The sequence below is a fragment of the Branchiostoma floridae genome, chromosome 8 (genome assembly GCF_000003815.2).
Source record: "Branchiostoma floridae strain S238N-H82 chromosome 8, Bfl_VNyyK, whole genome shotgun sequence".
NCBI lineage: Eukaryota > Metazoa > Chordata > Leptocardii > Amphioxiformes > Branchiostomatidae > Branchiostoma > Branchiostoma floridae.
The window spans coordinates 21,773,923-21,785,331 of NC_049986.1; the positions used below are offsets into that span (position 1 = coordinate 21,773,923).

Genomic DNA, 11,409 nt, shown 5'->3' on the forward strand with positions numbered 1-11,409 from the left:
CCTGACCGCTCTGTACTTGTCAGTACCGACCCTGAAGTCGTGAGGACCTGTGAAGCCGATAGTCACTGGGCAGTACTTGGAGCATCAGCATATCTCGGTAAGTACATTTTGTACTCAACATTGTTTTGTTTTTCGATATCTATTCAACTGTAGGGTAGGGGCCTCTAAGTCGGATTTCCCATTCCCTATGTGGTTTAGCCATACAAAACAATCACTTAAAACACATTTACCTACATTTCAAACCTCAAGTTTTTACCCCCACTGCAAAGCTGGATTTGTCAGGTTTGTTTTGGTTAAAAAAGCCCGAGTTCAACTCCGGCATTTTAACGAGCTTCAGCCAGATGATTGTCATGATGTCAGGATTTCACCCCCACTCCTAATGGATCAGCCCAAGTCTCCAAATTGAATATGAAGGCCACTCACAGGTCAAAGCGTGCCAAATGTCACAATTTTTGGCAATTTTTTTAAAAATATACATGCTTCAGTCCCTCTCGCAGAAACCTCGACCTTGTGATCAAAATTTGCCCAGGGAAAAAATTATTATCAATGAAGAGGCTAAGGATAAGCACCGGGCACTTTCTGCGCAGCTCCGGAAAAGAGCTCCCTCCCCTGTAATCCTTAAACAGACTCACGATCTAACAGCAAATTAAAGCAAACATCACTTCTCCGGTGGGTCTCGGAGCAATTTGTTGTCTAGTTCCAAGAATTCGAAAATCTGGAATAAGTAACTGACAATTTTGCAAGTTGTTGATTTTAGAGTATTGGCCGGATAACAATGAAGTCGTTATGTCAACTGAGTAGATCTTAGATATAAAAGGAGACAGCAACTGGATCATTAAGTTTAAATAATGACATGTAAAGTTTATATGTATTGACATGTTGCTGTTCGGATATGCTTTTTCAATAGAAAATATTCCAAACTCGTATATTGTTGCATTGTGTTAAATAGTGTTAAATAGTTGCTTCCTTTCTCTCTATTCTTGCAGCCCTTGGAGTTTGACCAACATGACGACTATAGCAGGATCTCATCTGACAAAAGAAGTGAGAGAGAATGGAAAGTATTCTCCCCGTACCTACAAGTGCAGCTATTGCGACAAGGAGTTTCGCTTCAAAAGTAAGCTTAACCAACACCTGCGAACTCACACTGGTGAGAGTCCATATCAGTGCGGTGAATGCGGGAAACGGTTTAGTCAGCAATCTCATCTGAAGGGCCACATGAGAACGCACACAGGTGAGAGACCATACAGATGTGAGGCATGCAGTAAACAATTCCGTCAGCTGGGTCATCTAAGGATGCACATAAAAAGGGCTCACACTGGTGAAAAACCGTACAAATGTGGGGAATGCAGCGGACAGTTCAGTAGTATGAGCGAGCTTAAGATACATATCCGAACTCACACCGGTGAAAAACCTTACACGTGTGAACATTGCAAGAAAGGTTTCAGTCAGTTAACTCATCTGAAGACTCATATGCGGACTCATACAGGGGAAACCCCGTACAGGTGTGAGGAATGCAGCAAACGGTTCACTACGTTGTCAAATCTAAAGAGTCACACTCGGACTCACACTGGGGAGAAGCCGTTCAGGTGTGAAGAGTGCAGTCGGCAGTTCAGTAAGCTGGAGTATCTGAAAAAGCATGCGAGGATTCACGCAGGTGTAAGACCGCACGTGTGTGAAAAATGCAGCAAAGGCTTCACCCAGTCAAATTATCTGAAGACTCACATGCGGACTCACACCGGCGAGAAACCGTACAGGTGTGAGGAATGCAGCAAAGGCTTCACCCAGTCAAGTCATCTGAAGACTCACATGTGGACTCACACCGGCGAGAAACCGTACAAGTGCGATTAATGCAGCAAACAGTTCATTAAGTTGGCAGATCTAAAGAAGCACATACGGACTCACACAGGTGAAAAACCCTACAGATGTGAGGAGTGCGGACGGCAGTTCAATGAAGTGGGTCATCTGGAAATGGGTGCGACTCTCAATATATTATAAGTTTCTAAGTTTTGCATTTTCAAGGTACGTTGCTGTTAGTAGTAACCGCTTTAGATTTATCTGGTCTTTAGTGCATAGACGTAGTTGTAGCAAACAAGCTAGCTGCAATGCATTAAGATGTTCCTACGTGTTTTCTTGTGTTCTTCAATAATATAAATTAGATGTATCTCACTTTCGTCCATTACGTATTACACATAGGGGTTTTTATTTTCTTGTTAGCGTTGTTGCTGTACTTATACTTAAGTTTTTATTGTCACTTTAGAACTCACGGATCGTTGTAAATACACGAGGTCTTTAGGGTTTGGAATAAGATGTGGAAACATTTCAGTTATAGATGTTGCTCGCTATTATTTGCCATCATAATGTGCTAGAGATTTGTCAACTTTCTGCCTTTCAGTTTTCTCAATAAAATTATTGTAACAAGTTATATTTTGTTGTCTTTCTTGTAAGATATTGATATTTGCTTATTTTTCTTTATATGCATTACTTGTTTTTAATGCGAATCAACACATATGACATATGTTTTGTAATCAAGTAAACTTACCGAACCGGTTTTATCCAACCACTTCAGACAACGGCACCGACGAAAAAACAGCGGATATTTTTGCTAAAACGTATGGCTGCTTACAGTATCATACACTGTTGTATTAGAAAAGCTTCGAAACGCCAAAAGTCTCCAGATTGGGTCAAAATTTCAAGAAAAGTGAGATTTATTGACATATCCCTGCGAGGTCGCTATGCTACTGTCGGCTATATCATGTTTCACCGGATTATCAGGTAGGTAAACTTTGACCTTTCACCACCGGAAGTACTGACCCTTGGGTTCGGCGGCCCGACATTTTTACCATCCACAGGAAGAACATTTCTTGTTATCTAGGACAATTATGAGGGCGATTCAACGCTTTATTAATGCGACAACGATACCCACACAGTGGTAAGCCCTGAATTGAGGAGTCCCATAATATCTATTTCCATGCAAATTAGCACATGTGACAATGTTTCGGTTGTCAAAAATATACAACCTGTCGAACCAGTCCACCCCCCTCCCCAACCATTCACTATATAAATGTGGCAGTCAGCCTACTCAGCAGTCGTGAGGATCTGTGTCGCCGTGAAAATACCGGGTACCCTGCAGTAGTTTGGAGCATCAGCGTACCTCGGTAAGTAAGTTGACTATGGTTTGGTTTCCTGTATTTATCTGCGATAGTTAATAACTCGACTAAACTACGGCCATGATGTGGTATCCGTAATCCTTGAAAAGAGCATCGATGTAAACATAACTGCACGGAGTGAGTCCACACTTGGTCACACAGCATTATACCATAATACGATTACTGGCAGGTATGTTTCCTAATGTCGATGTTGACATCCGGGTTTCAAAAATGAGCGAGGCTCATTGACACACTCAGTGCACTATTTTCTTAAATTTTGACACTAGAAACCACTAAGATGAGAAAATCTTACGATTATATTTGACAGTCAACACTCTGAAAATACAAATGGCATTCTGTGTCCATCATCAACCCAAAATACGATCTTTTTCACGCGTTTACAGTAAAGGCCGCATGTAGCCAGTCACAAGTATGCAAACGAGCTAACTATATTTAGTACCATGCAAACACCGCATGTGATCATGTTGGCTCGGTTTTGGAACACTCAGTGTGTCAATAGCCACAGTGTTCAAAAATAAGAAGGAAATGTCTATTGTGTGAGCAGATCGGACCCAATAGAAGTTAGGCTTAGGGTAAAAGACCTATTTATTCCTGATCTCTTCAGTGTCACTGACGAAGGATAGTGGATACTATCCGAAACGTCTGACCGTTTCCAAAACCATATCCAGTTGCTTGAGTAACTACTTTTTGGTGTATCTTATTACCTGGATGTCTAACCTACATCGACGTAGGCTTAGAGTCTATGCTGAGATTCTTGCTTTACTTGTTGGCTAAACAAATGCCCGCTTTCAATTACAAACATAGCAGTCCACGAATGAGTGCAAATTCATATGTCCGCATGAAACTCAAAGATTTGCGGGACATGTAGACTGCATGGCAAGTCCTCCCACAAGGAACCTTCCTTAGGTCCACATTTCTAATGGTGCCCCCCCCCCCCCCATCTTCATTTTAAACCGTTTATGCATATAGTTCTTATCCTGTCTTGTACAGTTTATGCCTAATGCCAGCAAGTAGCATCAATAACATTTACATATCGGCTTTCTAGACTCACTTTCCCGCATGCCTTACAAACTGCATGTATTTCCTGTCCCTCATACTCATAGTTTTTGTCTGTTCCAATGAATTTGCAAATCAGGGTGACTAATCCGTACTCCCTTTGTTCTGTAATCTTTGTTATGAAGTATGATAATGTCTAATAAAGAGTTTCGATGTAATGACATGTTAATATATATATTTCAGTATGCAAGCTAGAATTTGCATCGTGTTGAATACAGTAGTTGTTGTTTTATTCTCCTTATTTTTGCAGGATCTTGAGTTTGACCAACATGGCGACTAGCGCCGGATCTCATCTGAAACAAGGGGAGGGAGAGGATGGACAGGATTCTCCCCATACCCACAAGTGCAGCCACTGCGACAAGGAGTTTCGCTTCAAAAGTAAGCTCAACCGACACCTGCGGACTCACACTGGCGAGAGACCATACAGTTGTCGGGAATGCAATAAACAGTTCAGTCATCTGAAGAGGCACATGCGAACTCACACAGGTGAGAAACCGTACAGGTGTGAGGAGTGTAGCAGGCAGTTCACTACGCTGTCAAACCTAAAGAGTCACGTGCGGATCCACACAGATGAGAAACCATACAGTTGTGAGGAGTGCAGCAGGCAGTTCAGCAGGCTGGGCGATCTAAGGAGACACATGCGGACTCACACCGGTGAGAAACCGCACCGATGTGAGGAATGCAGCAGGAAGTTCAGTAGTTTGAGCGAGCTGAAGATGCATATTCGAACTCACACCGGTGAAAAACCGCACAAGTGCGAGCAATGTAACAAAGGCTTCAGTCAGTCAACTCATCTGAAGAGACACAAGCGGACTCACACAGGGGAAAACCCGTACAGGTGTGAGGAGTGCAGCAAGCGGTTTAATACTGTCTCTAATCTAAAGAGGCACATGCGAACTCACACAGGTGAGAAACCGTACAGGTGTGATGAGTGCAGCAGGCAGTTCACTACACTGACAAACCTAAAGAGTCACATGCGGACTCACACAGGTGAGAAACCGTACATGTGTGAGAAGTGCAGCAAACAGTTCCGTCAGTGGTCTACTCTGAAGAAACATATGAAGACTCACGGAGGTGAGGGACAGCGGACTCACACAGGGGAAATCCCGTACAGGTGTGAGGAGTGCAGCAAGCGGTTTAATACTGTCTTTAATCTGAAGAGGCACATGCGAACTCACACAGGTGAGAAACCGTACAGGTGTGATGAATGCAGCAGGCAGTTCACTACACTGACAAACCTAAAGAGTCACATACGGATTCACACGGGTGAGAAACCGTACAGGTGTGAGGAGTGCAGCAAGCGATTCCGTCAGTGGTCTACTGTGAAGAAACATATGAAGACACACGGTGGTGAGGGACAGCATGTGTAAGATAGGCAGACGACGTTTTGGGATGAGTAAGGAGAGATAATGATCTTAGAAAGGTGGTTTAAAAACTTGGATGTGAATATATACAGTACATGTCTCGGTTACCCAGAGATGCTCTCATAATGTGTGTGTATGTGGTGATGGGGGTTGGCTTTGTGCATTGTGTCAATGAATGAATAAATTTTATTGCTCAACAATCGCACAGGGTACAATGTATGGCAATTCATAACAACTAATAGCTATACAGACAATAGTACTAAGAGGCTGCATACAAAGCAACAACAAAACATTATCGATAACAGTACAGTTATGTATGATTAATCTGGTCTTGCATTTGGAATACATTATAAAGAAACTGGCCTACGTAGACGGATATATGAGTTGAACATGAGAGCAATACATGGAAAATATCGCTTTCTGTACCAGCAAGAGAGATGTGTGTTTTGGTTCTAATAATCTTAAACAATGTTTCTCTCTCTTTACTGTAGGTAGGACATTTCATAACAAAGTGGAATTCATCTTCTATGTCAGTAGACTGGTAAGATCAGTAACATGTGTAATATTCAGATGAGCCCTAGCATTGATATGTTTGTGACGTATATAATTTTCTTCTATTTTCACGTGTCGACACGTTTGGCTGCTGCCACTGATGTAGTAATACTGAGTTGTTGACGCTGTATCTTCTAGCTAATTGCACTTTTTATTCAACAGTTTAGAGACTGTATAGTTTAATGTCAAATGTCATCTTTTGGAAGGCTTTGTAAAGTATAGCATGCAAACAAGAGGAAATGTGCGAGTTTAATCCTTTCAGAAGATATTAATATTCTGAGTACCTTACTGTTTGTAGTAAACGTTGTAGATTAATTAGATCTTTGGCGTTTAGAAATAGTTTTAACAAACATGCTAGCTGAAAATGGATTAAGAAGTCCTTATGCATTGTTGCGTTCCTAGTGTACTGTAACCTACATGAGATTTTTCAACTTTCCGCATCTCATTTTCGTCAATAAACTATTACGAGTGAAAACGTTTTGTTGTCTTTCCTCGTCATTACAAAAAAAAGCTTTTCTTTTGATTTCTCTCTTAAGCTAAGCTCTTCATATGCGATTCTTGATTCCTGGAATATTCTTAAGCATTCATGGAAATTCCATGACATCATCTATTGTTCACACTTCTATTGTTGTACAGGACCTGTCCGGGTTTTTGGTCATAGAGCTCTCTAAACGGTCAAAGGTCAAGGCGACCTACGGACACAAATGTGATAAGTGCTGATTTCCATTAGAAATCATCCCGGTTGGAAAACGAAGACAATAAATAACATCAAACTAGAAAGACAATAAAACATAATGTGTCTTAGTTTATTAAAGAAACTGATTTGCTGAAAGTATACAAATGTCTAGCAGGTTACAGCAGATTGAGGGCGGACATGTCGTAAATCTCTACCAACCTACCGCGTACGATGAAAGAGCAAACAATATTTAGCAACATTTTGGCTCAAGTGAATTGTTTGCTACAACTAACATTTACTTCTAATCACACAGACATAAGACAACTTCTAAGACTAAAACAACTTCGAATCATACCTACAGACATAAGTCAAATATAAAGCGACAAATAAAAATTCAGCAACTGAAGCGGAGAAAACACAGTTATGACTGGTACATAACATTGAATAAACAGCTCTAATCACAAAACTACTAACAATCATATACGACGGAACCACGTCATAGTTTCCCTTTAAGTATCTATCATTATTGTTTTAGTGAGGTCATGCAAAGTATACACTTTACGTCAGTCCAACGTGTACAGTACTGGATCAAAATAAGTATATCTTCCGGAAGATAGCTATCAAGAATTACACACTAACATCCCTGTTCAAAAAAAGCTGACGCCCATTCCCTTCAACACCTCATCTATGCCTTCTACTGCGTCACATGTTGTAATCTTCACAAAGGCATTGAAAGGCATTCACCAAGTTACCCAAGTTACTTGACAGACGAAAGCCGGGCTTTGTTGCATTTCTCAAACCTGTACGGTTTGTCACCTCACCTGTGTGAGTCCTCTTACTTGTGCTTATACGTAACATATCAACGTCAAGGCTCATCTGAATATTGTCATCATCGCACCAGTCTACTGATACAATGTACAAAACCAACCCCCATCACCACATACACATACACACATTACCATGCATTAATATCTCTGGGTAACCGAGACATGTACCGTATATATATCAACATCCAAGTTTTTATGCCACATTTCGAAGATCAGAAGTATTTCTCCTTACTCAAGCAAAAACGTCTTCTTCCTATTTTACACATGCTGTTCTTTGATCTTCCTTACCAGTGTGTGTCTTCATATGCTTCTTCATACTGGACAAGCGACTGAACTGCTTGTTGCATGCCTCGCACCTGTACGGTTTCTCACCTGTGTGAGTTCGCACATGCCTCTTAAGATCTGACAGCGTAGTGAACTGTTTACTGCACTCCTCACACGTGTACGGTTTCTCACCTGTATGAGTCCTAATATGTCTCTTCAGATAAGCTAACTGACTGAACCCTTTGTTGCAATGTTCACACGTGTACGGTTTTTCACCAGTGTGTGACCGCATATGAGTCTTCAGATTAGCTGACTGAATAAAACCTTTGTTGCAATGTTCACACTTGTACGGTTTTTCACCAGTGTGAGTCCGCATGTGGACCTTCAGATCGCTCAACCAACTGAATTGACCGTTACACTCCTCACATCGGTACGGTTTCTCCCTGGTGTGAGTTCTTATGTGGCCATTCAGATGAGATAGATGACCAAACCGTTTCCCACATTCATTACACTGGTATGGTTTGTCGCCGGTGTGCGTTCTCACGTGGCCCTTCAGATGAGATAGATGACCAAACCGTTTCCCGCAGTCATTACACTGGTACGGTTTGTCGCCGGTGTGCGTTCTCATGTGGTCCTTCAGGTGAGATAGCTGTCTAAACCGTTTCCCGCATTCGCCACACTGGTATGGTCTCTCACCAGTGTGGGTTCGCTGGTGTTCGTTTAGCTTACTTTTGTAGCGAAACTCCTTGTCGCAATAGCTGCACTTGTGGGTACGGAGAGAATCCTGTCCACCCTCTCCCTCCCCTTGTGTCAGATGAGATCCGGGTCCAGTCGCCATGCATGAGTTGGTCAAACTCCAAATCCTACAATAATATGGAGAATACGAATACGTAAAATAAAAACCAACACAGTGTAACAAGAGTTCGAAATCGTGTCTCTTAAAAACATATCCGAACATGTCAGTACATATACATTATAAAATTCACTTTTGATTTTGCGTAACGAATAAAATCCAGATGTTGTCTCCCTTTAATAGTGGAAATCTACTCAGCTGATACAGCGACTTCATTGTTGTCTAGTTCCAAGAATTATAAAACTTGCAGAATTGATTCTTGGAACCAGACAACAAATTGCTAGTACACCCACCGGAGACGTTTTGCTTAATTTGCTGTTAAATCTAGAGTCTGTTTAAGGGCTGTACTTGCCAGAATACCATATACCTATAGTCGATGAATAAGAATAGAAAAACAAACTTGGTGTTGAAAAAGTACAACTGAATGTTACTTACCGAGAAACGCTGATACTGCAAGATGTTTTCACGGCGACACAGGTCCTCACGGCTGCAGAGTCGAAACTGACAAGTACAGAGCAGTCAGGACGGGTTTATATGGTGACTGAATGGGTCAATAAAACCGGCTCGGTAGGTTTTAATTCATCAGGAAACAAAGGAAAGCACCGCGCTACATGTTACATGTTCTGATTTGCATAAGGGAAATCAGGCAACATCAGACACAACGTCTTACCAGTATGGGGGTACCAGCTGCTGGATCAATAAAGCGTTGAGTCAGCTTCAAATTCGTCTCTGATGAAGAGAAACGATCTGACTAACGCTGTCAAAAATGGCGGGCAAGCTGAATGAAAGATCAAAATTTCCGGTGGTGAAAGGTCAAAGAGAGAGGTGAATAAACTGCAGAGAGAGGTGAGTTTGTTTTTGTTCGGATTTCGGGGCAGACCGACCCCATCTTTTAATGGTTGTAAAGATGACCCTTGCGGCTTTCTGGCGGAGAAGAGTTTTGATACATGTATTGAAATTGGGGCTAGCACTTTCCTGAAGCATTGTTTCAGTGTAGTTCAACAGGCCTCCAAACGGACAGGTCTAACTTTTGTATCTGAGCTTTGGGCTGGCGAACTCCTCTGGCATGTCCAATTTAGACAAACATTTGATTGTAAATCAAATCTGTTCCTTTCTTTTCATTATCACAAAGAAGCGAGAAGTTGAATTCATTTAATCTGATACATGATTTTAGTGTTTGTTGGCATTGTCTATATTTCATGTATCATTTGTTGCGACCTGTACTTAACCCAGTGGGTATGCATGTACAACAATAAATATCTCTATTCATGAAGAATCAGACAATTTATGTGTGTGTGTGTAGAGAGAGAGAGAGAACAAGAACGACAACAATACATAACTTCTCTTAGTCTATTGGGGAAAGTGAAATGCAAAAAGTTAACAAACCTCTAGCAGCTAAAGCACATTATGAAGGGAAACAATAGTTAACAACATCTATAAATAACGTGTTTCTACAGCTAAGTCCAAACGCTAAAAATATCGTATATTCACAATAATCAGTCTTCTCTTCTTCTTCTTCTTCCCGTAATGTCCAGCTGCCGAGTCTTCGGCAATAATTGACATGTTGGGGTCAGAGGTCACCACTAATGCTCTAGGAGGCACTGGATACTTTTACAATGAAACGGGCCAGGGATGGGGACTGTACAGTTTCTTCGGACAAGTTGTTCCATTCTCGAACAGTCCTGGGGAGGAAGGAGTTGAGTCGGTAGTTGGTGCGACAGGGGATATGTTGCAGCTGTAGGCTGTGACCCCTTCGGCATCTGTTGCTACTAGGTAGAGGCTTCAGTGTTTTGCAGCGCACGTGTGCCAGACCATTCAGGATTTTGTACAGCATGGTGAGTCTGCTGGTGCGGCGTCGGTCTTGAAGGGAAGGCCACTGAAGTTGTTCCAGCATATCAGAAACACTGGACGTGTTTCTGTGCCTGTTCAGGACAAAACGGGCTGCCCTGCGTTGGATCTTTTCTATTTTGCTAATGTCTCTGTTGGTGTGAGGATCCCAAACGGAGCTGGCGTACTCCACAACTAGTCGGACTAGTGCTTTGTACGCCAGCTCCTTTGTCTTGCTAGAACAAACCCTCAAGTTGCGCCGTAGGAATCCTAATGTTCGATTGGCTTTAGAGTAGGTGTTATCGATGTGCTTGCCCCAGGATAGGTCTGCTTGCAATGTGACTCCAAGGTACTTGGCGGATGGAACTCGTTCAAGGGTGTGGTTATGGAGCTTATAACTGGTGTGGGCATTGGGCGGCTTTCTGGCACGTGTCAAGGGCAGTTGACTGCACTTGTCTGGGTGGAAGGCCATATCCCACTCGCTCTCCCAGTCTTCTAGCTTACCGAGGTCCTCTTGCAGCTTTGAGGAGTCTTCAAGGCATGTGATCAGCCGGTACACGGCAGTGTCATCAGCAAATAGACGAGAGGGGGAGGAGATCCTCTCCGGCAGGTCGTTGATGTAGGTGAGGAAAAGACACGGTCCCAGCACCGTACCTTGTGGGACGCCCGATCTCACATCCACGTAGCTCGACTGGGCACCATTGACCACCACAGCCTGCTTGCGATCACTGAGAAAGTTCGCTATCCAGCTGTTGGTGCGCCCTCTGATCCCATAGTGGTCTAACTGTGTACGAGGAGGCTGGATTCACTCGATCGAACGCTT

At 42.5% G+C, this 11,409-nt stretch overlaps 3 protein-coding genes across 4 annotated transcripts in view; all 3 read left to right on the forward strand.

Annotated features, from left to right (window-relative positions):
• Positions 1-21: 21 nt before the first annotated feature.
• Positions 22-11,409, forward strand: part of LOC118421949 (zinc finger protein 208-like) — a 516,296-nt gene continuing 504,908 nt past the window's right edge. Inside the window, exon 1 of the mRNA XM_035829452.1 lies at positions 22-97. The gene's annotated coding sequence lies outside the window, so the exon portion shown is untranslated. The remainder of the gene's footprint in view (positions 98-11,409) is intronic.
• LOC118421934 (zinc finger protein 723-like) lies at positions 1,006-2,034 on the forward strand. Its single transcript, XM_035829438.1, has 3 exons — positions 1,006-1,418; positions 1,503-1,656; positions 2,020-2,034. The coding sequence occupies exons 1-3, from the start codon at positions 1,006-1,008 to the stop codon at positions 2,032-2,034; spliced, it is 582 nt and encodes a 193-aa protein (XP_035685331.1).
• Positions 2,785-5,752, forward strand: LOC118421000 (zinc finger protein 678-like). Of its 2 annotated transcripts, none has more exons than XM_035828126.1 (2): positions 2,785-3,155; positions 4,474-5,752. In XM_035828126.1, the coding sequence occupies exon 2, from the start codon at positions 4,493-4,495 to the stop codon at positions 5,591-5,593; it is 1,101 nt and encodes a 366-aa protein (XP_035684019.1). In that variant the 5' UTR covers positions 2,785-3,155; positions 4,474-4,492; the 3' UTR covers positions 5,594-5,752. The 2 variants fall into 2 exon arrangements, with proteins under 2 accessions (XP_035684019.1, XP_035684018.1); XM_035828125.1 differs by having other exon boundaries at positions 2,792-2,929.